General features: G+C 51.5%; 1 protein-coding gene and 1 pseudogene across 1 annotated transcript; both read right to left on the reverse strand.

Annotated features, from left to right (window-relative positions):
- Positions 1-1,383: 1,383 nt before the first annotated feature.
- On the reverse strand, positions 1,384-10,652 carry BHLHE40 (basic helix-loop-helix family member e40). Its single transcript, XM_077467951.1, has 5 exons — positions 10,364-10,652; positions 8,734-8,812; positions 7,143-7,250; positions 4,994-5,105; positions 1,384-2,762 (listed from the first exon to the last, which is right to left on the reverse strand). Exons 1-5 carry the CDS (start codon positions 10,420-10,422, stop codon positions 2,035-2,037), a joined length of 1,086 nt encoding a protein of 361 aa, XP_077324077.1. The 5' UTR covers positions 10,423-10,652; the 3' UTR covers positions 1,384-2,034.
- A 13,329-nt stretch (positions 10,653-23,981) lies between these two features.
- LOC143959276 (inositol 1,4,5-trisphosphate-gated calcium channel ITPR1 pseudogene) lies at positions 23,982-24,838 on the reverse strand (annotated as a pseudogene).
- Between the last annotated feature and the right edge of the window lie 1,715 nt (positions 24,839-26,553).

Genomic DNA, 26,553 nt, shown 5'->3' on the forward strand with positions numbered 1-26,553 from the left:
CTGGCCAGGGGAATGACAGTTGGGGGCCACACATACCTGGCATTTTCCTGACTGGCCAGAGGAATGACAGTTGGGGCTACGCATACCTAGAAGTTCCTGACTGGCAAGAGGAATGACAGTTGGGGCCCCGCATACCTGGCAGTTCCTGAGTGGCCAGAGGAATGACAGTTGGGGCCACACATACCTGGCAGTTCCAGACTGGCCAGAGGAATGACAGTTGGGGCCCCGCATACCTGGCAGTTCCTGACTGGCCAGAGGAATGACAGTTGGGGCCCGCATACCTGGCAGTTCCTGAGTGGCCAGAGGAATGACAGTTGGGGCCACACATACCTGGCAGTTCCAGACTGGCCAGAGGAATGACAGTTGGGGCCCCGCATACCTGGCAGTTCCTGACTGGCCAGAGGAATGACAGTTGGGGCCCCGCATACCTGGCAGTTCCTGACTGGCCAGAGGAATGACAGTTGGGGCCCGCATACCTGGCAGTTCCTGAGTGGCCAGAGGAATGACAGTTGGGGCCACACATACCTGGCAGTTCCAGACTGGCCAGAGGAATGACAGTTGGGGCCCCGCATACCTGGCAGTTCCTGACTGGCCAGAGGAATGACAGTTGGGGCCACACATACCTGGCAGTTCCAGACTGGCCAGAGGAATGACAGTTGGGGCCCCGCATACCTGGCAGTTCCTGACTGGCCAGGGGAATGACAGTTGGGGCCACACATACCTGGCAGGCCCTGACTGGCCAGGGGAATGACAGTTGGGGCCACACATACCTGGCAGTTCCTGACTGGCCAGAGGAATGACAGTTGGGGCCCCGCATACCTTGCAGTTCCTGACTGGCCAGAGGAATGACAGTTGCGGCCACACATACCTGGCAGTTCCAGACTGGCCAGAGGAATGACAGTTGGGGCCACACATACCTGGCAGTTCCAGACTGGCCAGAGGAATGACAGTTGGGGCCACACATACCTGGCAGTTCCTGACTGGCCAGAGGAATGACAGTTGGGGCCCCGCATACCTGGCAGTTCCTGACTGGCCAGAGGAATGACAGTTGGGGTCACACATACCTGGCAGTTCCTGACTGGCCAGAGGAATGACAGTTGGGGGCCACACATACCTGGCATTTTCCTGACTGGCCAGAGGAATGACAGTTGGGGCCACACATACCTGGCATTTTCCTGACTGGCCAGAGGAATGACAGTTGGGGCCCCAGATACCTGGCAGGTATGTCCATCCTGGGTGGTCTTCTCGTACGGTGGGATTATGATCTGGATTTGGTTCTAGGGAATTGACTTGTTTGTAAATATCATGAAAACACTTCTCTAGAAGAATTATTTTTGTCACACCAACATTTCTATACGGCAAAGAAAAACAAAAGAGCCGCGATTCACAAAATAGATTTATTTGTTATCTGAAAATATTTCCTCCCTCTCTCTCCTCGAGCGGTGGAAGGGGGAGGGGATCCAGGAGAGAACGTTTAAAGTGCATTCATAAATGTATGGAAACTCCAGCCCCACCATCAGGGGCCGGTCAGCTGCCCTCGGGGGCCCTTCTGAATGTTTCTTTTTTTATTTTTTTTCTCTCAAAGCCTCTTCAAGTTCAGTGCGGAAGGAAAGGTTCTTCAAGGTTGGGAAGGTCTTGGATTACCGGGAATGAAGCTTTGGTGACCTCGAGAACCTCCAACCATCTCCGAGAATTACAGCAGAAGAAGACCAATGAGAGTCCCGGCTGCCCGGCTGGCATCATGGGTCAGTCCTTGGCTACCGCCCTTTCTTTTGGTTTCGGAAGTGGCAACCATCCTTGCTCTTCTGAAGGATATCTCCACATCTTTCAGGACTCCGACCTTTACCACTTGGGCAGACTCTGCAACGACGGCCACAAGATACGGCAACACCCGCCTGACTCCTAGAACCTACAGGAGCCGCCTCGCTCCACCGCGGCTCGGTGCAGGCGGATGTAAGCAGCAAGTCTTGTTTGGTGGCCTGAGAGTCCTTGAATCGGTAATCTGCACACCCATGCTTCTGTGACCACTTACAGTCAGTCCTTGGCATCCGCACCTACTGCTGGCACCTGTTTAAGGGCTTGTAAGAGGGCCGAGGAGTCCATGGTGGGTATGGATGTTGGCGAGTGAACCTGTGGCATGCGGTCCTGGTTCAGCAAATTGGGATACAGCATTGGCATAGAGCCGGGGTACCAGCATTTTTCCAGCATTGGCAAATAGGCTGAGGCAGAGGGGGGTATAAAATAAAAGGGAAGGCAAAAAGGTGGGTGATTTGGGTAAGGGCCCATCACAGAGAGGTCGCTGTTGTCGAACCCGGCCTCGTCCTCCATCACCTCCATCCTTGGCCTCTTTTTTGGACTCTCTTCATGTTCTTGTTTTATAAGCCTATCCAGAGCCATGGGGGTGGTTTTCCCTTCCTTCAGGGCACCTCCCTGTTCCTGAGCTCCCTCTACCTTGTCCGCCTCTCCTCCGTACCCGCTGTCAGTGTCCGTATCCGTACCACTCTGTTCCCCGCAGCTCAGGGGGGCGGCTCGGCAGATTACCGGGACGCAGTTGGCGGCTTGCCCTTTAGGACTGGGCTTCTCGCTGATTTTGGTGGTTTCTGAGGTGCCGTGGCTGAGGTCAGAGGCCACGCGGTGCAGGTGCGCCACAAGCTCACGTTTCTCTCCGCCTTTCAGGAACCTCAGGGCTTCCTCCGCACACAACTGGAACCCGGAACGGAACATTTCCTCCCCAGAAGATCTGTTCCCATCAGAGGAGCAACCTGGAAGAAGAAGAAGGAGGAGCAAATGAGACCATGAACCCCCGACAGGCAATGGGCATTGTAAGACCCTCTACAACAGTGGTCTCCAAACTGCGGGCCCGGGGGCCAGATGTGGCCCTTTACTTACTTTTGGGCACCACTTAATCCACCAATACAAACAACCCCCCCCCCCCCCCCACTGAGACCAGTGAAGGGGCAAAATTCCTCCCAATTACACCAACAATTGGGCAAAATGACTGACACCCATGATGGGGCACTATTCCTCCCACTGACACCAATGATGGGACACAATTTCTCCCAATGACACCAACAATTGGGTCCAATGGCACCAATGATGGGGCACGATTCCTCCCAATGACACCAACAATTAGGTCCAATGACACCAATGATGGGGTGCGATTCCTCCCAATGACACCAACAATTGGGTCCAATGACACCAATGACACCAATAATTGGGACCAATGACACCAATGATGGGGCACGATTCCTTCCAATGACACCAACAATTGGCTCCAATGACACCAATGATGGGGTTCGATTCCTCCCAATGACACCAACAATTGGGTCAAATAACACCAATGATGGGGCACGGTTCCTTCCAATGACACCAACAATTGGCTCCAATGACACCGATGATGGGGTTCGATTCCTCCCAATGACACCAACAATTGGGTCAAATAACACCAATGATGGGGCACGATTCCTCCCAATGACACCAACAATTGGGTCCAATGACACCATTGATGGGGCACGATTCCCCCCATTGACACCAACAATTGGGTCCAATGACACCAATGATGGGGCACGATTCCTTCCAATGACACCAACAATTGGCTGAAATGACACCAATGATGGGGCACAATTCCTTCCACTGAGACCAGTTTATTCCCACTGATGTTGGGACCTTTTCTACTGCCACTGGCCACAATCCAGCCCCCCCCCCCCCCCCAGAGCCCAAGGGACAGTAAACTGGCCCCCTGTGTAAAAAGTTTGGAGACCCCTGTTCTACAACCTCAAGACAAAGTCAATGTAACCAAGAGACCTCCCATATTATAGAACATGGTCTCTGACAGTGTATGCAAAGAAAAAACTTGTATTTTTTTGTTTTGGATATAGAAGTCCTAGACTCTCTGTCCAGTTTTTATTGCACCCAATTTGTCCCAATGACAATCGGGAATGACAGTTACGGAAAACCTAAAATTCTGCTGTTGTCACCGGAACAGGAATAGAAGAAGAATCTTTGAATGGGGACACATGTAGCTGGCCTAGAGGGAATTCCTCCTCCCTTGGAGAGATTTTCACCCACTTCCTGCTGTGTCTCTGGTACAGGAAGTGAGGGCAAATGTCAGCAAAGGGGATACAGACAAAAACCTGACAGGTGCTCTAACCACAACTATAAAAATGGGATTTACAGACTATCAGTGTTCTGAGAACTGAATCTTTATGATGTGTATATAAATGTTGTAAAATATGTAACAAAGTTTAAGAGGAAAGCAGTCAGATCCATAGCTATGGGATGGGGCCCCATAGCAAAATGGTTAAGGGGCCCCTGTCTGTAATCTCCATCTCACAAGCGGTTATTGATACAGAATACTCATGGATGGCACAGGAATTGTAATATCTACATTCCTTTCATCCAAAGGGGTCAGAAATGATTGCTGCCTCCTTATATGGCTGTGTAGATAGCTGGGGGCCCCCTGGGCTTCTGGGCCCCATAGCAGTGCCATGGCCTGCTCTGGATATGGTTACACCTTTGGATGTAGTGATGTGGCCGGAGTGAGTCCTCCGCACACTGACTTTGTAGTAATCAGAAATTTGGGGTATCTACTAACTTAGGGTACAGCTCCAATGTGAGGTTCGCTCCAATTGTAGGATCCATTGAAGTGGACAAGCGCCGGTCCAGCTGCTTTGCAGAGCGCAGCGCCTCTCCTACTGGGCTGCTTTGCAGAGCGCAGCGCCTCTCCTATTGGGCTGCTTTGCACTGCTCTGCAGGAGACCGGAGTTACACGTTAACTACTCAAAAGATGCACAGAGCGGGGTCCAGAGCTTCCGACTGTGCAGAGGACCCATGAAAATAAATGCATTTTCTCCTGCAGATTACTCAGCAATGGCAGCATGAGTGCAGAATGGAAAAAACGAATTCTGTATTGTTTCAATGTGTGATACAAATCACTTCTCTTCTCTGCCAATTTCCTGTCACCCAGATAATGAGAAAATCACCGGCCACTCACCGTTCTGGAGGTTCAGGATCTGCTGCTGCTGCTGCTCTATCAAGTTGGACAAGGACTGGACGTGTTTGAGTGTCAGCTCCAGGACCACGGCTTTCTCCAGATGTCCCAGGGTCTGCAAGAAGGAGAGCAAGAGTTACAGGGATCCGTCTACAGAGATCTACAGAGATTACCCTATAGAGATCTATAGAGATTCCCCTATAGAGATCTACAGAGATTCCCCTATAGAGATCTACAGAGATTCCCCTATAGAGATCTACAGAGATTCCCCTATAGAGATCTACAGAGATTCCCCTATAGAGATCTACAGAGATTCCGCTACAGAGATCTACAGAGATTCCTCTACAGTCAGACAGGTAAAGGAGAGTGAATGACTCAGAGCCATAACTCTTCTCTGATGTAACAATTCCAGGTGACACGGAAACATTGTATATCATATATTATATATTGTATATCATATATTGCACAACACACGGGTCTTTGATGCCCAACTCCACCCAGAAGTTAAAGTTTATTCTGCTTTTATGTCGCCTTCCCCGCATCCTCCCTCATCATCATCCAATATATATATATATTTTATACAATCTTTCCAATTTCATTACATATCTTATTTTATACTCTGTGATGTCATCACCGGGTCTCTGTGCTTCTCTATGTATTTCAGACAGATCATGGCTGGTGGGAGGGGCCGGCAGGGGGCAGATCATGGCTGGTGGGAGGGGCAGGCAGGGGGCAGATCATGGCTGGTGGGAGGGGCCGACAGGGGGCAGATCATGGCTGGTGGGAGGGGCCGGCAGGGGGCAGATCATGGCTGGTGGGAGGGGCCGGCAGGGGGCAGATCATGGCTGGCGGGAGGGGCCGGCAGGGGGCTGTACATAGAAAACATCCCAGCCCCCAGCCTCAGTACTCCTCTCCAAAGCCCTGTGGGGGGGGTTGGAGCAGGGACAGTCAGGCTGGGAAGGAAAGTGCTACATGATGCTGGAGGTCTCCCAGCCAGGAAATGGGGCGGGGCTCTGTCTGACTTGCTACAGTTTGTAAAGCACACTGTGAGAAGCTCACAGTGTGCGGTGAAATCAGAGGAAGGCATTTCAGTCTAGGAGAGGAGCCACTACACCTGTGCAACACTGAAGGGGAGGAGCCCGTACACCTGTGCAAAGCGGAAGGGGGGTAGCTAGTACACTTGTGCAAGACTGAAGGGGAGGGGCCAGTACACCTGTGCAAGACTGAAGGGGAGGAGCCGGTACACATGTGCGAGACTGAAGGGGAGGAGCCGGTACACCTGTGCAAGACTGAAGGGGAGGAGCCGGTACACCTGTGCAAGACTGAAGGGGAGGAGCCAGTACACCTGTACAAGACTGAAGGGGAGGAGCCAGTACACCTGTACAAGACTGAAGGGGAGGAGCCAGTACACCTGTACAAGACTGAAGGGGAGGAGCCAGTACACCTGCTCTGGACTGGCTTCCTGATAGGGACTGCAGTGGACCACTCCAGCACAGTGCGTGTCAGAGTAGTCGCTTGTAGCCACCTCCAATAAAAGGGTGACGACACAGCAGCACATTTGGCAGACAGTTGTCACCCCATAACAGGAAGTGCCTGAATGAGGACCTCCCTGGCGGGATCACCGGGGATTATTTGAATGAAATCTGCACATTTAATAATAATCCCATATGTCACTGCCGGGCTGTTGCGCATATTCAGAACGCTGAGACGCGGTTCTGCCATTTGGGTTGGTAAGGAACGTGCTGATTGGTTGGAACCAGGAATTCTGTTGGGGAGATTTCCTGATATAGAAAATGGTGCACAAATGGCGCAATGGCAGAGTCTCCCATATCCTCGCTGTTTGGTGGCATTGGTCACTTCTACTCTGAAATATTGTGAGCCGTCAGTGGGACCCCCCTGCTGGTGCGCCGCCCTCACAGACTGAATGATGTAACTATTGCTGAGCAAACATTCGGTCACATGGGGCCTTGGGTTTGTTTCCACATTCCCCCCCGTGGTTGTCACATGCATGCAGAGCGTCTCATGGCTGTCACATGAAGCCGGCGCAGAGGCATGTGATGCGACTATTGTGAAAACATTTTAATTTCCGAACGACCGGCGTGGCTTAATCGTTTATCCGGGTGGCATTTGGCCGGCGCCCCTTTTCACTCACCGTGAGTTTGAGGTGCTCCGGCAGCAAGTCCTTCAGCTGCGATATGCATTCATTGATGCGATCTCTGCGCTTCTTCTCGATCAGTCGGTGCGGCAGCTTGTAGGTGTCCTGCGGAAAAAGAAAAGAGCGTTGAGTTTTCCGAGACGGAACACGCTGCCCCCTGGGGGCCAGTCGGCGGCTGTGCACGCAGCCTACATGTGAGAGTACACGTGAGCGGCGGTCTGATCTGTACAGAGCGGAGGGGGCGTGCAGAGGAACGTGCGGAGACTCCACACCACACAGGTACAGAATGTACTCTACACCCAGCGCCCCACAAAATATCGACCAATCAGAAAACTCAACAAGGAAAAGGAATCAAAAGATAAAGTAACTGAGATCCAATATCACAATTACTGAGATCAATAAAATAGACAACGCTACAAACTGATACACCCCTCAGTCCACACCGGGAATGTATAGAGGAAATGTATCCATGAAATATGATTGGATGAGGGGTGCATGTGATAAGATGAGGGGTGTGTGTGATAAGATGAGGGGTGTGTGTGATAAGATGAGGGGTGTGTGTGATAAGATGAGGGGTGCTTGTGAAAAGATGATGGGTGCATGTGATAAGACGAGGGGTACTTGTGATAAGATGAGGGGTACTTGTGATAAAATGAGGGGTGCTTGTGATAAGATGAGGGGTGCATGTGATAAGACAAGGGGTACTTGTGATAAGATGAGGGGTGCTTGTCATAAGATGAGGGGTGCGTGTGATAACACGAGGGGTGTGTGTGATAAGACAAGGGATACTTGTGATAAGATGAGGGGTGCTTGTGATAAGACGAGGAGTGCGTGTGATAAGATGAGGGGTGCGTGTGATAAGACAAGGGGTACTTGTGATAAGATGAGGGGTGCGTGTCATAAGATGAGGGGTGCATGTGATAAGACAAGGGGTACTTGTGATAAGATGAGGGGTGAGTGTGATAAGACAAGGGGTACTTGTGATAAGATGAGGAGTGCTTGTGATAAGACGAGGGGTGCGTGTGATAAGATGAGGGGTGCGTGTGATAAGATGAGGGGTGCGTGTGATAAGACAAGGGGTACTTGTGATAAGATGAGGAGTGCTTGTGATAAGACGAGGGGTGCGTGTGATAAGATGAGGGGTGCATGTGATAAGATGAGGGGTGAGTGTGATAAGATGAGGGGTGAGTGTGATTAGATGAGGGGTGCGTGTGATAAGACAAGGGGTACTTGTGATAAGATGAGGGGTGCGTGTGATAACATGAAGGGTGCATGTGATAAGACAAGGGGTACTTGTGATAAGATGAGGGGTGCTTGTGAAAAGACGAGGGGTGAGTGTGATAAGACGAGGGGTGCGTGTGATAAGATGAGGGGTGCGTGTGATAAGCTGAGGGGTGCGTGTGATAAGACGAGGGGTGCGTGTGATAAGACGAGGGGTGCGTGGAATAAGCTGAGGGGTGCTTGTAGTAAATCAAGCAAAGACAGAATTAGGTTTTGCAGAGCAGTCTACACTTTCTAAATGAAGTTGCCAAGCTGACTTCCCTACATGGATTCCTGGCACAGTTCAGGGACACAAAGCGTGGCGTACCTTGCCGCCGCCGTCGTCGCCACACCTCTTCATTCCTTTGCGGGATTTGAACACCGGGTACAAGTGGGAGAATTCCATCCTGAAAGGAGAGACAACACCGGGTCAGAGGGAGACACAACATTCACCACAACATTCACCACAACATTCACCACAACATTCCCTACAACATTCACCACAACATTCCCTACAACATTCACCACAACATTCCCTACAACATTCACAACATTCACCACAACATTCCCTACAACATTCACCAGCATTTCTAGCGCCTGGCATGGAGGGCGATTATTGTGAACATTTTGTATGCAAAACTTCACACAGCCGCAAACGCAAAATAATTTCCGGCGTGTCAAACGTCTCACACGCCTGTCAATCATCAGGCACCGGATTCTGACGTCTCATAAGGTTGTATTATAAAGGGATTTGCATATTAAATGTTTCTCTTTAAAATAAATATTAATAATACAAAGTAACTTTCATCAAATATTTATATTGTTCAGTGCGGCTTCTATATAATAATATATAACTTCCCGCACAATAGAAATATTTCCAATTCCACGCTTCAATATTATTATTATTTATTACAGGTACTTATATTGCACCATCAATTTACACATATATTGTACATTCACATTATTATCAAATAGAAAACATTTACATTTTAATTATTTAATATTAAACTGAACTTTAAAATATTTACAATGAAATCTTTAATATCCCAATAATAACAATATTCACATTTGTATCGTTACTATTAAAACCGCAATAATAAAATGATTTACATTTATATTTAATATGAAGGAGACCTATCTGGACGGGCACCTCTAGGGTTCTGCTTTGGGGGTGACATATCTGGATGGGCACCCCTGGGGTTCTGCTGTAGGGGAGACTTATCTAAGCGTGCACCACTGGGGTTCTCCTGTGGAGACCTACCTGGACGGGCACCCCCGGGGTTCTGCTTTGGGGGTGACATATCTGAATGGGCACCCTTAGGGTTCAGCTGTAGGGGAGACTTATCTAAGCGGGCACCCCTGGGCTTCTGGACTTATCTGGACGGGCAACCCTGGGGATCTGCTGAAGGGAAGACTTATCTGGACGGGCACCCCTGGGCTTTTGCTTCATAGGAGACCTATCTTCTGGATGGGCACCCCTGGGGATCTGCTGTGGAGGAGAGCTATCTGGATGGGCACCCCTGGGGTTCTGCTGCAGGGGAGACTTATCTAAGCGGGCACCCCTGAGGTTCTCCTGCGGAAACCTATTTGGACGGGCACACCTGGGCTTCTGGATTTATATAGATGGGCACCCCTGGGGATCTGCTGCGGAGGAGAGCTATCTGGATGGGCACCCCTGGGGTTCTGCTGCAGGGGAGATCTATCTGAATTGGCACCCTGGGGTTCTGCTGCAGGGGAGACCTATCTGGATGGGGTTCTGCTTCAGGAGAGACCTATTTAGACGGGCACCCCTGGGGTTCTGCTGCAGGGGAGACCTATCTGGATGGGGTTCTGCTTCAGGAGAGACCTATTTAGACGGGCACCCCTGGGGTTCTGCTGCAGGGGAGACCTATCCGGAGATATCCCTTTATTCTCAGGATGATGTTCTTTAGCATTACAGACACAAGCAGGGAACTTACCCAGACAAGGATCTGTCCAGACAGGGTGGTGGAGGCTGGCTGCTGGAGACTCTGTCCATGCCAAGACGATGAGACTTTAGTTCCTTGCGGGTATCCGGTAGGGTGCTATGTGGTTAGCCAGTAGGGTCCTATGTGGGTATCCGGTAGGGTGCATAGACTGGGGATGCTTTGGAAGAGGTGTCCAGGTGACAGTCCAGGTGTCCGGGCTCTATAGTTGCTGGATGTCAGCTCCTCTCTGCCTTTAGCCAGTTCTGATGGTGTTAGCAGCTCCAGCTTCTAGTTAAATGGGTGGGAGGGGATGTTTTGCACTGGTGGAAGGGGTGGGGGGGAGTGGTGTGTCCCTCCCTGTGACAGCAGCACGCCCAATGCCAAGTGAGCCAGATGCTGTTCCTGTCATATGAAGCTCACGTGCCCTTCAATGCTGCCTGTTCCCAGCTCAGCACTGGGGTGTGGAGAGGACAGGAGGAGGCAGGAGACACATAGTCACGGGGACACCATGAGCCTGCGGGGGGGGGAGGGGGGGGAACCGTCACATTTCAGGAGCATGGGAGGAAGAAATGCAGCAGACAGGGAGGGTAATCTAGGCCAGAGATGGGCCAATAAAAAGTTTACAAAGAAGAAACAAACAAGGAAAGTTGATCATGGCGGATTCATTTCCAACACATAATTAGCGCCTTGTGATAGATTATGTAAGATGAGAAGCACACTGTACGTGTACTGTACACCCGGACACCCCGGACACCGCCAATAAAAACTATAAATACAACCCATTCATCAACCAATAATTAAAATACAAGAACGGCCAATAAAATAAATAAATAAAATAAAATGCACATTTATGTAATGATACTTTGCACACACCCAGAACCTCTGCAATAAATCCAACTAATAATACAAAAGACCACAATGTAACAATTTATATAAAATACCAAAAATAATAAACTTCAAGTGATACTAAAGTCTCGTATTTTTAGTGAAATAAAACAAACATGTTATACCGGCTCTGTAATGGATTTGCACGGCAGCCCCGATCCTCCTCTTCTCGGGTCCCGGCACTCCTGGCCCCTCCCTCTTCTTGAGTGCCCCCACAGCGGGCAGCTTTCTATGGGGGCACCCAAGCCGACCCACAGCTCCATTCAGACACTGAGCCATGGCCCAGCCCCACCCCCTTTCTCCCCTCATTGGCTGGCTGACTTTGAGAGCAGCGGGAGTTAAAGGCGACACAATGTCATCTCAGCCAATGAGGAGGGAAGTCCCAGGCAGCCAAGACACTCCTTCAACATCGCTGGATCTGGGGGGCTCAGGTAAGTATTAGGTGGGTGACGGGCACACAGAAGGCTAAATATCTCAATGCACAGAATACACCTTCTGCCTTTACAACCCCTTTAAAGTGGTTGTAAACCTCAGACGTGAAATCTGAACATAGCATGTCCCTCTATAGCGGGGGGTCTCCAAACTTTCTAAACACATTTACTTTAGGGGGGGCTGGACTGTGCCCAGTGGGAGTAGAAAAGGTTCCGACGTCAGTGGGGAAAAATAATGCCCCATTGTTTTAGTGATAGTATTGCACCCCGTTATGGGTGTAAGTGGGAGGATTTGTGCCCCATCATCAATGTCATTGGGCTCCATTGTTGTTGTCAGTGGGAGGAATTGTGTCCCATTGTTGGTGTCATTGGGTCCCTTTATTGGTGTCATTGGGAGGAATTGTGCCCCATTTTTTGTGTTATTGGGCCCCATTATTGGTGTCATTGGGAGGAATTGTGCCCCATTGTTGGTGTCATTGGGAGGAATTGTGCCCCATTGTTGGTGTCATTGGGAGGAATTGTGCCCCATTGTTGGTGTCATTGGGAGGAATTGTGTCCCATTGTTGGTGTCATTGGGTCCCTTTATTGGTGTCATTGGGAGGAATTGTGCCCCATTTTTTGTGTTATTGGGCCCCATTATTGGTGTCATTGGGAGGAATTGTGCCCCATTGTTGGTGTCATTGGGAGGAATTGTGTCCCATTGTTGGTGTCATTGGGAGGAATTGTGTCCCATTGTTGGTGTCATTGGGAGGAATTGTGTCCCATTGTTGGTGTCAGTGGATACAATAGTGCCCCAGGGGCTGGATAAAAGCTAGCAAAGGGTCACAGTTTGGAGACTCTATAGTGTGTACTTGTCTCAGTCCAGAGCACTGAGTGTCATTTCTGTCTGCTGCCTCCTTCCTCTGCTATCTGCACAAGTCACTTCTGACAAGTTTTCCTGACACCAAAAGATACAATTTGATGGGGAGGGAGCTCCAGCACACAGCCTGTGATTGACAGCCTCAGCTCTGTTCCTGTGTGGAGGGGGGTGTGTCCATTCCCTCCAATCAGCTCTCACTGCGCTCTGCAGAGTGTAGAGAGCTCTCCGTCCCAATTCATTTTTTAACTCTCAGAAAATCTTTATAATTCTGCACTTTGAACATCTGTAGAGAAGAGAACGGAAGGGAAGGGAAGGGAAGAGAAGAGGGCTGCAGATAATCGGGTACAACTTATGTAGGATTTGTTTCCTCTCTGTGTATCACTTGAGGCCGGTTCCATATTGCATCTTTCCAATCACTAGATGTGGCGGCTGCATTCGTTTTATTGTTTTTAGGCTTTTTTTCCCCTTTGTTTTCACCTGGTGATCTGGCCAGTAACTCACCTCCTGTATAAGTGTGTCCCCCCCCCCCCCCACTCTGGAGTAAGGAGCACAGGGGGCACCTTTGGACAGAAGCATGGTCAGTCTGGGGGGAGGGGAGTGTTAGATGGACTAGCAGATTTAGATACGCTAACAAATTGAAGGTAACCTCCCACTGACCCCTTGCCCGGGCCCCGCCCCCACGTGTGTACCATTGTTGTGGGCAGGGATGGCGAAAACGAAAGTTCCAGGTCATTTATTTTCAGCAGTTAAATGAACATATTTCTATTGGAATAAAGGATCAAGACCCAGAAATAAGGGCAGGCGGACCATCCCATACCAGCCCTCCAATGCCGCCTGTCCGTGTGGGCAACAAGCGGGCAATTATTACAAGAAAGTAGAAGTGGGGCAGACATGAACAATAAAGCTGCCCTGGGCCCCCCCTTTTATCTGATGGGATCTGGGCCCCCCTGTTTATATGATGGGGTCTGGGGCCTCGTTTAGCCAATGGGATCCGGGCCCCCCTGTTTATATGATGGGGTCCGGGCCCCCCTGTTTATCTGATGGGGTCCGGGTCCCCCTGTTTATATGATGGGATCTGGGCCCCCCTGTTTATATGATGGGGTCCGGGCCCCCCTGTTTATATGATGGGATCTGGGCCCCCCTGTTTATATGATGGGGTCCGGGCCCCCCTGTTTATCTGATGGGATCCGGGCCCCCCTGTTTATATGATGGGATCCGGGCCCCCCTGTTTATATGATGGGGTCCGGGCCCCCCTGTTTATCTGATGGGATCCGGGCCCCCCTGTTTATATGATGGGGTCTGGGCCCCCCTGTTTATATGATGGGGTCCGGGCCCCCCTGTTTATCTGATGGGATCCGGGCCCCCCCCTGTTAATATAATGGGATTTGGGCCCCCCTGTTTATATAATGGGATTTGGGCCCCCCTGTTTATATGATGGGGTCTGGGCCCCCCTGTTTATATGATGGGATCCGGGCCCCCCCTGTTTATATAATGGGATTTGGGTCCCCCTGTTTATATGATGGGGTCCGGGCCCCCCTTTTTATATGATGGGGTCCGGGCCCCCCTGTTTATATGATGGGGTCCGGGCCCCCCTGTTTATATGATGGGATTTGGGCCCCCCTGTTTATATGATGGGGTCTGGGCCCCCCTGTTTATATGATGGGATCCGGGCCCCCCCTGTTTATATAATGGGATTTGGGTCCCCCTGTTTATATGATGGGGTCCGGGCCCCCCTTTTTATATGATGGGGTCCGGGTCCCCCTGTTTATATGATGGGATCTGGGCCCCCCTGTTTATATGACGGGGTCCGGGCCCCCCTGTTTATCTGATGGGGTCCGGGCCCCCCTGTTTATCTGATGGGATCCGGCCCCCCCTGTTAATATAATGGGATTTGGGCCCCCCTGTTTATATAATGGGATTTGGGCCCCCCTGTTTATATAATGGGATTTGGGCCCCCCTGTTTATATGATGGGGTCCGGGCCCCCCTGTTTATATGATGGGGTCTGGGCCCCCCTGTTTATCTGATGGGATCCGGCCCCCCCCTGTTAATATAATGGGATTTGGGCCCCCCTGTTTATATAATGGGATTTGGGCCCCCCTGTTTATATAATGGGATTTGGGCCCCCCTGTTTATATGATGGGGTCTGGGCCCCCCTGTTTATATGATGGGATCCGGGCCCCCCCTGTTTATATAATGGGATTTGGGTCCCCCTGTTTATATGATGGGGTCCGGGCCCCCCTTTTTATATGATGGGGTCCGGGCCCCCCTGTTTATATGATGGGGTCCGGGCCCCCCTGTTTATCTGATGGGGTCTGGGCCCCCCTGTTTATATGATGAGGTCCGGGCCCCCCTGTTTATATGATGGGATCCTGGCCCCCCTGTTTATATGATGGGGTCCGGGCCCCCCTGTTTATATGATGGGATCCTGGCCCCCCTGTTTATATGATGGGGTCCGGGCCCCCCTGTTTATATGATGAGGTCCGGGCCCCCTTGTTTATCTGATGGGGTCCGGGCCCCCCTGTTTATATGATGGGGTCCGGGCCCCCCTGTTTATCTGATGGGATCCGGGCCCCCCTGTTTATATGATGGGGTCCGGGCCCCCCTGTTTATATGATGGGGTCCGGGCCCCCCTGCTTATATAATGGGATTTGGGCCCCCCTGGTTATCTGATGGGGTCCGGGCCCCCCTGTTTATATGATGAGGTCTGGGCCCCCCTGTTTATATGATGGGGTCCGGGCCCAGTACTCAGGATTGGTTGTACTGCCCTATTAGCAGCGCTGGTCCCCACATACAGTATTTAGAGACGGGAGAGTCTGGGCGGGACCAACCTGTAAAGTGGGTGTGGTCTCACTTAGAATGTAGGGGGCCCGTGGGTGGGATTCGCGGTGTTTTGGGATTCATATTATCGGTAGATTTGTTTGCACTTCTTATAAATAATAATTATATAGAATATAAAAAAAAAGCAACAAATACAAAATCTGTAAAATTCAATTGAGAATGATATATTTTCATCCTGCGCCCCCCTCCCCCTCCAATATGGCGGCCTCTTCCGGCTGACCTCGGCGTGGCTGCGGCGTTTGTGTAAATAGCCGAGAAAAGAGTTAATCGCTGAAACGTCAGCAGCTCACGCAAGGCTGTGCATGTGCCTCCTCCTGAGAGCCGACATTATATAACCGGCTCTCCGCACATCGCCAATCCGGCTTAACGCACAACTGCTCCATTGATGGGGAGAGGATTAGACCCGCTGGGCTGTGACCTGACTGCAGGAAACCCCCTCCCCCGCCCGTCAGGGCCGACTCCTCGCCTGCGACAATTCTTCCCGGGACCAGACAACGCAGGCCTCCGATTGGTCAGCTCTGGGGGCCCATTCACACCAGATAATAAAGGGGGGTGCATTCCCGCCCGCCATCCTACGGGGGGCACCCTTCACATCATTACAGCGCAGAGCGCGGAAAATACTACAGAAAGCCGCGCTTTTCTTGCACCGCAAACGGGTAGAAACGCAGCGCAACGCGCATGGAAGTCCAAAGAAGAAGGAAGAAGGAAGCGCGCTCCCAGGGAGTGAAAGCGAACAGGAAAGGTGCAACGCAAACGCATGGAAAAAGTGTGCTAAATAAAAACGAAATGAACGCACTTTGCACGCATGCCAGAATGTGCGTTTCCTGGCGGGAATGGGCCCCGAAGGGCTCTGATCACTCCATGCAGGGGCAACGGAGGGCGCTCCCTACAGGGGGTTTGTAGGGCAGCCTACGGGTGCGGCGGTGACGTCTTTCTGTGCGTTTTTCCTGCATGCAGTGCCGGGACAAGGTCATCCAACACCCGGGGCAAAACTGCCAAACTGCCCCCCCTTCCCCTTAGGGTCAGCCGTGTAACAGAAGCATGTGGCACAGGGCACCCCCAACCCTGCACCCGGGGCAGCCGCCCCTCCTTATCCTGGCATTGGGTGCATGTAGGGCAGCCCGTTCATTTCCTGCTGAAGAGCGACGCGTTTCTGTGCATGTTGGGGAAGTGCGTGATTTTGCGTTGATCCCAACGCACACAAAGCATGAAGCCGTCCTACGCGCGAGATGCAGGAAATGCTCCTGACCCTTTAGCAAAATTGCACCAAAATGTGTGCAACTCCAGCACCAATGCGTTTTGCCATAAATGCATGTGATAGCAGATTAGGAGATGTGTGGGGGTGCCAATAATTCCTCCCCAGCCTGAGTGTCCCTGGCCCCGCCTCTTTTATTTGTTCTATAATGGGGGCTCCGCATCACATGTGGGCGTTATCTATGCAAATGCAGCCTATGAAGGAACACCCACTCCTCCAGTCTGACACCCGCCCACCAATGCATTGTGATATTTGCATAACTCCTCCCACTGCTTGCTGGTCCGCCTCCTTTCATTTATTGAATATCAGTTCCTTCAATTATGGGGGTTCAGCTACACATGTGGGGCGTTACCTATGCAAATACAGCCTGCCTAGGAACGCCCACTCCTCCAGACTGACACCCGCCCACCAATGCATTGTGATATTTGCATAACTCCTCCCACTGCTTGCATCAGGACTGAGCCTTGGTTCACACTGAGCGGTGCGGGATTTGCCGCGTTTCCTGCACCGCATCAGAATCGCACTCCGCTCATGCCAACCGCTGCAGGTGTTGATGTTAAGTTAACAACACCCCAAAAAACGGTCCACAAAACGCAGTGCGATTGGTGGAATCGGATCACATGGGTGTTCACAATACCAGTGCGGCAAAAAAAAAAAGGTGCATGTACCTCTTTGATACGGGTGCGGTGGGATTTGAGCCATAAAAAATGAATGGGCTGAGATCGCAACTACAAAGAATCGCATGTGACTTGTACAGGAATGCAGTGCGATTCCTCTCTGTATCACACGTGGTTCCCCGCATCGCATCACTGTGATCCAAGGCTGAGGGCTCTTACTAGGAGTACTGAGGCTGGTTGCCATGATGTACCGCCCCCTGCTGGCCCCTCCCACCAGCCATGACCTGCCTACATTGCATAGAGAAGCGCAGAGGCCCAGTGATGACATCACAGTGTATACAATGAAGAATGTAATACAAATTGAAACATTTTATTTCTAGAAAGGTCATTAAGTTGAAGAAAGAGAAGCCGGGAAGGCGAAGTACGATGGTCGTGTGTTTTGTTCGCAGGGTTCGAGGTTTTGGGGCGGTTTGGAGGCGATCGCTTCTCAGGTCGTCTTTTTCCAGTGGAGACAATCAGACGATCGTCTCACAGATGTGCCGCCCACACACTCAGATAACCTTCGGACTTCGGCTGATGTCATCCAGAAAACGTGAGGTTCAGAGTGAGAGCAGACGGAGGGGGCGGCGGAGGAAGGAAGAGGGGATTTCCAAACCTCAACATCAAAAACACGACGAGGAACCATCAGAGCGCGTCCGCCCCGCCCCTCCGCCAATCTCCACCCCGGGGGGATCGAACGATGGCTCAGCCGTACTATGGGGGTGACCCCAGGTCACATGACTTTTCATGTATAATATTGTAAATACAGCCATTGTGCGTAGCTGTACTTGTCTTGTATTATAGTGCTGGGAAAAAGTATTCATACCCCTTGATATTTCCCACATTTTGTCATGTTACAACCAAAAACGTAAATGGATTTTATGTGATAGACCAACACAAAGTGATAAATGATACAAATAAATATGTGACAAGTGTGGGGGAGGGGCATTTGTATGGCGCCCCCTTTACTCCGATACCCCTAACTAAAATCTAGGGGAACCAATTGCCTTCAGAAGTCATAGTAAATAGAGCCCACCTGTGTGTAATGTAATCTCAGTATAAACACAGCTGTTCTGTGAAGCCCTCAAAGGTTTGTTAGAGAACCTTAGTGAACAAACAGCATCATGAAGGCCAAGGAACCCACCAGACAGGTCAGGGATAAAGTTGTGGAGAAGTATAAAGCAGGGTTGGGTTATAATAAAATCTCCCCCAAGCTTTGATCCTCTCACGGAGCTCTGTTCAATCCATCATCAGAAAATGGAAAGAGTATGGGCACAACCGCAAACCTACCAAGACATGGCCGTCCACCTAAACTGACCGGGCCGGGCAAGGAGAGCATTCATCAGAGAAGAGCCAAGAGGTCCATGGTAACTCTGGAGGAGCTGCAGAGATCCACCGCTCAGGGGGGAGAATCTGTCCACAGGACAACTATTAGTCGTCTCTCCACAAATCTGCCCTTTATGGAAGAGTGACAAGAAGAAAGACATTGGAGAAAGAAAGTCATAAGAAGTCCTGTTTGTAGTTTGTGAGAAGCCATGTGGGGGAGGGGGCAGCAAACATGTGGAAGAAGGTGATCTGGTCAGAGGAGACCAAAATTCTACTTTATGGCCTAAAAGCAAAACGCTATGTGTGGGGGAAACTAACACCGCCCATCCCCCGAACACACCATCCCCACCGTGAGACATGGTGGTGGCAGCATCATGTGGTGGGGATGGTTTTCTTCAGCAGGGACAGGGAAGCTGGTCAGAGTTGATGGGAAGATGGATGGAGACAAATACAGGACAATCTTAGAAGAAAACCTGTTAGAGTCGGCAGAAGACTTGAGACCGGGGCGGAGGTTCCCCTTCCAGCAGGACAACGACCCGAAACATCCAGCCAGAGCTACAATGGAATGGTTTACATCAAAGCATATTCATGTGTTAGAATGGCCCAGTCACAGTCCAGACCTAAATCCCATTGAGAATCTGTGGCAAGACTTGAAAATTGCTGATCAGACGCTCTCCATCCAATCTGACAGAGCTTGAGATATTCTACAAAGAAGAAGAATGGGCAGAAATGTCCTCTCTAGATGTGCAAAGCTGGTAGAGACACCCCCAAAAAGACTTGTAGAGAAAGGGGGTTCTACAAAGTATTGACTCCGGGGGGCGCCATACAAATGCCCCTCCCCCCCCACACTTTTCACAGATTTATTTGTATCATTTATCATTTTCCTTCCACTTCACAATTATGTGACACTTTGTGTTGGTCCATCACATAAAATCCCAATAAAATACATTTATGGTTCTGGTTGTAACAAAATGTGGGGAATCTCGAGAGGAGCAGCGAAATCAGCCAATCAGGTTTTGCTGACAGGAGAAGTGGGATGACTGTGCGAGTCGCTGACCAATCAGATTTCCTAGTGAAATTCTTTGATGTGTCTTCCTGAATCTCGGTGATCTTTGTGTATTTCTTCGAGATCTGTGCAGTAATCCAGTGTGAGACTTCCTGTAATAATGGGCGACCACTGCTGGGGTCTCTCCAGGGGAACTGGTCCTGATTACACCCCATCTTGTAGTGGTTGGAGCCTGCTGGCCCCTAACACAGCACCCCATCATTGGTGTCAGTGGGGGAATAGTGCCCCATCATTGGTGTCAGTGGGAGGAATAGTGCCCCATCATTGGTATCAGTGGGGGGAATAGTGCCCCACCATTGGTATCAGTGGGAGGAATAGTGCCCCATCATTGGTATCAGTGGGAGGAATAGTGCCCCATCATTGGTGTCAGTGGGAGGAATAGTGCCCCATCATTGGTGTCAGTGGGAGGAATAGTGCCCCATCATTGGTGTCAGTGGGAGGAATAGTGCCCCATCATTGGTATCAGTGGGAGGAATAGTGCCCCATCATTGGTGTCAGTGGGAGGAATAGTGCCCCATCATTGGTATCAGTGGGAGGAATAGTGTCCCATCATTGGTGTCAGTGGGAGGAATAGTGCCCCATCATTGGTGTCAGTGGGAGGAATAGTGTCCCATCATTGGTGTCAGTGGGAGGAATAGTGTCCCATCATTGGTATCAGTGGGAGGAATAGTGCCCCATCATTGGTATCAGTGGGAGGAATAGTGCCCCATCATTGGTGTCAGTGGGGGGAATAGTGCCCCACCATTGGTGTCAGTGGGGGGAATAGTGCCCCATCATTGGTATCAGTGGGGGGAATAGTGCCCCATCATTGGTATCAGTGGGAGGAATAGTGCCCCATCATTGGTGTCAGTGGGAGGAATAGTGCCCCATCATTGGTGTCAGTGGGAGGAATAGTGCCCCATCATTGGTATCAGTGGGAGGAATAGTGCCCCATCATTGGTATCAGTGGGAGGAATAGTGCCCCATCATTGGTATCAGTGGGAGGAATAGTGCCCCACCATTGGTGTCTTGAGGTTCGGATGAAGACAAAAGGGCTGCAATTCGGAGATTACTGGTCTAGCTCTTTCCTCCCCAACCTGCCTGGCCCCGCCCCTTTCTTTCATTGGATTTTAGTTCTTTCAACCATGGAGGCTCAGTATCACATGTGGGCGTTACCTATGCAAATTCAGCCCGCCTAGGAACACCCACTTCTCCAGACTGACACCCACCAAGGCATTTTGATATTTGCATAACTCCTCCCACTGCTTTCCAACTTGGTCTGAGGGCTCTGGAGAGGAGTACTGAGTTCGGGGGCTGGGATGTTGTCTATGTACAGCCCCCTGCTGGCCCCTCCCACCAGTCATGATCTGCCCCCTGCTGGCCCCTCCCACCAGTCATGATCCGCCTGCATTGCATAGAGAAGCGCAGAGACCCGGTGATGATGTCACCAGCACAGAAATAAAATGTGCAATAAAAACAGAAAAGTTTTATTGAAAAATGTCATTAAATTGATGAGGGGTACCCGGGAAACCAAAAAGTATGATTAACCATTTGACTTCCAGGAAGATTTAACCCCTTCATGACCAGACCATGTTTTGCTATTCAGCACTGCGCTACTTTAACTGGGAATTGCGCGGTCGTGCAACACTGTCCCCAAATTATAATTCTATCATTATTTCCACAAATAGAGATTTCTTTTGGTGGTATTTGATCACATCTGTTTTTTTTTTTTTCTTTATATGAACGGAAAAAAAAAAAATAAAAGACTAAAATTTGACACTTTTTTGGAAAATGAAAAATAATTTAATAAAATTTGTTATCATATGATTGGTGTGTGTGTGGGGGGGGGGGGGGTCGGGGATACCGACTGGTGATGGAATGCAGAACAAAAAAAATAAAATGTGTTTTTTTTTTTTTTATCTTCCCCTCCCCCCCCCCGGATTTGGTAGAGAAGATGACGGATAGTAAATATTGCATCAGATTATAATTGTATCATTTTATGCTCATGAAATTCTTAGGTTTGCCGTGTAGCTTGAAGGCGACTTTCACACCGGGGCGGTTTAGTGCTAGAAATATCCTCTTCAAAAGCGCCTGGAAGCGATGCGTCCTTTCCACACCGGGGGGGCGCTGCATCCTTTTCACTTTTCACACGGGGGGGGGGGGGCGCTGCATCCTTTTCACACCGGGGGGGGGCGCGCTGCGTCCTTTTCACACTGGGGGGGGGGCGCTGCGTCCTTTTCACACCGGGGGGGGCGCTGCGTCCTTTTCACACCGGGGGGGGGGCGCTGCGTCCTTTTCACACGGGGGGGGGGGGCGCTGCATCCTTTTCACAACGGGGGGGGGGGGGGCGCGCGCTGTCCTTTTCACACTGGGGGGGGGGCGCTGCGTCCTTTTCACACCGGGGGGGGCGCTGCGTCCTTTTCACACCGGGGGGGGGGCGCTGCGTCCTTTTCACTTTTCACACGGGGGGGGGGGGCGCTGCATCCTTTTCACAACGGGGGGGGGGGGCGCGCTGCGTCCTTTTCACACTGGGGGGGGGGGGGCGCTGCGTCCTTTTCACACCGGGGGGGCGCTGCATCCTTTTCACACCGGGGGGGGGGGTGCGCTGCGTCCTTTTCACACCGGGGGGGGGGGTGCGCTGCGTCCTTTTCACACCGGGGGGGGGGGGCGCGCTGCGTCCTTTTCACACGGGGGGGGGGGGCGCGCTGCGTCCTTTTCACACCGGGGGGGGGGCGCGCTGCGTCCTTTTCACACCAGGGGCGGTGAGCTTGCGGGACGTTTATGAAAATTCCTGCCAGCAGCATCTTTGGGGCGTGTTGGGGGCGCTGTATTTAGTGATCCCAAAACGCTCCGCCTAGTGCAATGAATAGGCAGCGCTTGCAGAGCACCTGAAAAGCGCAATGAAAGCGCCGCAAGACAGGAGTTTTTACCATTTTTGGGGGGTAAAAACCACCCCGCTATCGGCCGAATAGCAGTGCAACTAAAACGGCACCAAAGCGACACAAAAACGAGCGGCTCTTTAGCGCCAGCGGCCGGCGCTGTCAGTGTGAAAGTAATCTTAATAAAATATTGTTATTTTGAAAATGTGTCAATTATAACCTCAACAATTCTAAAGATTAAAACAATTCTATTCATTTTTTCACTTTGATTTACTTTTTCACCGGATATAAAAAGAAAATCAGTCTGCGGAGGTTCCTCCTCCTATATGTGACTTAGAAAGAAACAAACAGACATGATGGACTGTCACGGGACCAGACAGGAAATTGTACACAGATTTTCTTTACCAAATATTTTTATTAACAAAAGTTAAAAATTTGATTACATTCATAAAATCATAAAATTTTAAGTGTATAACATGAAATGCAAAGATCCGTTCCTGTAATTGTCAAGTGGTTGACGCGTTTCGCATTCTTGCTTCTTCAGGACCTTAAATTCTTAAGGACTTAAAAACAGAGACCTCGCTGTATCCGTGGAGAATCTAACAAATAATAATATCCATGTAGATCGTCGTCGTTTTTTTTTGATCAAGGTCTCCGTTTTAAGTCAAGAATTTAAGTTCCTGGAGAAGCAAAAATGCGAAACGCGTCAACCACTTGACAAGCACAGTAACAGATCTTTACATTTCATGTTATCCACTTGCAATTTAATGAATTTTTATGAATGTAATCAATTTTTTTTTTAACTTGTTAATAAAAATATTAAGTAACAAATCCGGTTTACAATTTCCTCTCTGGTACCGTGAAAGTCCATCATGTCTGTTTGTTTCTCTCTTTTTATATCCTGTCATCAAGAGTAGTTCAGCGTCACCATAGTGGGGGAGGGGGGGGGTGAGATCAGGGATTTTTTTTTTTTAAACATGTAAACCCCTATTATTGCAGTGATGATCACTCTTATAAGAAATAGTTTTAGCCGTCATGAATGGCTTTCGTTCATGAAAGCTTGATTACTATTGTGATTAATGATTGGCTACAGCAATCACATGGTACAGGGTGCTGCGATTGGCCCAGGTACCATGTGATAGCTGTGGGCCAATCACAATAGTAAATCATGAATGGAAGCCATTCATGGCGGTTTTGTTTACATTGTAATCATGTGATCACCAAAACCAATCCTAGCGTTCACATGACACCCCGACCGCTCACAGCAGCCGCGTACCATTCCCGTGTTCAGCGAACGCGCCGGTCACGGGTTCACACGTGCTCAGGGATGTACCAGTATGTTGCCGAGCCGGCAGCTGCCGCCCATTTGCAGTATAATGACGATGCGGGCCGGCGCAGGGTTTTAAACAAATCACAAGAGAATTTTGGGTCTCTGTAGCAATCAGGCGACTCGTCTGCATATTCATGGTTTTAATCTCAAACTTGCACATTTACAAAGTCAGGGAGCAGCATCTGTGTAGAAACAAAGAACGTGTGTACAAAAACAAAAACAGAGCGGTCAGGGAAAAGTATAAATAACAGCCGGTCCTTCCATCGGGGGGGGGGGGGGGGGGGGGGTGAAGTCAGAATGTGCAACGTTCATCATTCTGCAGGAAATAAAGTTCAAAAATTTCAAAACCTTGATCTCATCCGACGCGTTTCACAGTCCCACTCGCTCTAATGGAGGACGAGGCAGGGGATGTGAGACGGAGACCAACCTGGGTTTGGTCATCAGGTCAACTTCTCAGCAATCGCTGACCAAAAAAATAATTTCAGGCCTGGTCATCTGGGGGGAGGGGAGGGGGGGCACACAGTATGAATGGAAGAACAAAGATGGCGGAGGGGTGTCATCCCACACAATACATTACAGTGGTCCGTACACTCAAACGTTACAAATAGGAAAAAAAAAAAAAGTTTCATAAATATAATCTCTTCAATCTGAAATATAAAATGGACTCTCGAAATTCAGTTTTTATTTCCTCTCAAGTGCAAAGTTCGTTCTCGCCCGACGATCGGGGTTCATTTGGCACAAAAATTCCAACGCTGGATGCGAATGGAAAAGAAAAATCGGGTCGGTGTCAGCGGAAGTGGTGGGCCGAAGTCTGAAGCAGAGCAGCTGGAATCCGTATGGATGGCTCTAAGGGGACACGGCGGTGATCGGAGGAAGGGAGGATGGGGAGGATCTATGCTGGCTGCTGGGGGTTGAGATTTAGGTGAGCCGGCTGCCCCAGAAGACCGATCCTCTGCTTCTGCTTCCGCTGCTCCGTCATCTGCAGAGAAAGAAAAAGATCAGTTTTGGTATTTTAAGCAATTTATATTTGTCTGTAGATCCAGTTCTATATATTATTCTGGTTTCCTGCCAATCCAGCCCCAGAGATCTGCCCATCTCAACTAGAGTGGGAGCAAGGTCCCTTCCAGTGGGGGTGGGGGGGGCAGTGGGAGCAAGGTCCCTTCCAGTGGGGGGGGGGGGCCCAGTGGGAGCAAGGTCCCTTCCAGTGGGGGGGGGGCGCAGTGGGAGCAAGGTCCCTTCCAGTGGGGGGGGGCCCAGTGGGAGCAAGGTCCCTTCCAGTGGGGGTGGGGGGGGCAGTGGGAGCAAGGTCCCTTCCAGTGGGGGTGGGGGGGCAGTGGGAGCAAGGTCCCTTCCAGTGGGGGGGGGCCCCCAGTGGGAGCAAGGTCCCTTCCAGTGGGGGGGGGCCCCAGTGGGAGCAAGGTCCCTTCCAGTGGGGGGGGGCCCCAGTGGGAGCAAGGTCCCTTCCAGTGGGGGGGGGGGCCCAGTGGGAGCAAGGTCCCTTCCAGTGGGGGGGGGGCCAGTGGGAGCAAGGACCCTTCCAGTGGGGGGGGGGCCCAGTGGGAGCAAGGACCCTTCCAGTGGGGGGGGGGGGGGGCCCAGTGGGAGCAAGGTCCCTTCCAGTGGGGGGGGGGGGCCCAGTGGGAGCAAGGACCCTTCCAGTGGGGGGGGGCCCAGTGGGAGCAAGGACCCTTCCAGTGGGGGGGGGGCCAGTGGGAGCAAGGACCCTTCCAGTGGGGGGGGGGCCCAGTGGGAGCAAGGACCCTTCCAGTGGGGGGGGCCAGTGGGAGCAAGGACCCTTCCAGTGGGGGGGGGGCCCAGTGGGAGCAAGGACCCTTCCAGTGGGGGGGGGGCCCAGTGGGAGCAAGGACCCTTCCAGTGGGGGGGGGGGCCCAGTGGGAGCAAGGACCCTTCCAGTGGGGGGGGGGGCCCAGTGGGAGCAAGGACCCTTCCAGTGGGGGGGGGGGGCCAGTGGGAGCAAGGACCCTTCCAGTGGGGGGGGGGGCCCAGTGGGAGCAAGGACCCTTCCAGTGGGGGGGGCAGTGGGGCAAGGACACCTTCCAGGGTGGGGGGGCAGTGGGAGCAAGGACCCTTCCAGTGGGGGGGGGGCAGTGGGATCAAGGACCCTTCCAGTGGGGGGGGGGGCCAGTGGGAGCAAGGACCCTTCCAGTGGGGGGGGCAGTGGGAGCAAGGACCCTTCCAGTGGGGGGGGGGGCAGTGGGATCAAGGACCCTTCCAGTGGGGGGGGGGGCCCAGTGGGAGCAAGGACCCTTCCAGTGGGGGGGGCCCAGTGGGAGCAAGGACCCTTCCAGTGGGGGGGGGGGCAGTGGGAGCAAGGACCCTTCCAGTGGGGGGGGGGGGGGCAGTGGGAGCAAGGGACCCTTCCAGTGGGGGGGCCAGTGGGAGCAAGGACCCTTCCAGTGGGGGGCCAGTGGGAGCAAGGACCCTTCCAGTGGGGGGGGGGCAGTGGGATCAAGGACCCTTCCAGTGGGGGGGGGGGGCAGTGGGAGCAAGGACCCTTCCAGTGGGGGGGGCAGTGGGAGCAAGGACCCTTCCAGTGGGGGGGGGGGGGCCAGTGGGATCAAGGACCCTTCCAGTGGGGGGGGGGCCCAGTGGGAGCAAGGACCCTTCCACTGGTTGGTGCTTAGCACAAATATCACCTTATATAAATGGGCTAAAGAAGATTAGTGTCCTTAGATA

Source organism: Lithobates pipiens, unplaced genomic scaffold, assembly GCF_037356315.1.
Source record: "Lithobates pipiens isolate NorthernLeopardFrog02 unplaced genomic scaffold, aLitPip1_a1.2 Scaffold_69, whole genome shotgun sequence".
NCBI lineage: Eukaryota > Metazoa > Chordata > Amphibia > Anura > Ranidae > Lithobates > Lithobates pipiens.

Coding starts and splice junctions, on each gene's coding strand:
- BHLHE40 (XM_077467951.1), bottom strand. CDS start 10,422: ATGGACAGAGTCTCCAGCAGCCAGCCTCCACCACCCTGTCTGGACAGA. Junction 8,813..10,363: donor CTGGACAGATCCTTGTCTGG/GTAAGTTCCCTG, acceptor CTCTCCTTTCAG/GATGGAATTCTCCCACTTGT. Junction 2,763..4,993: donor GATCCTGAACCTCCAGAACG/GTGAGTGGCCGG, acceptor TTCTTCTTCCAG/GTTGCTCCTCTGATGGGAAC.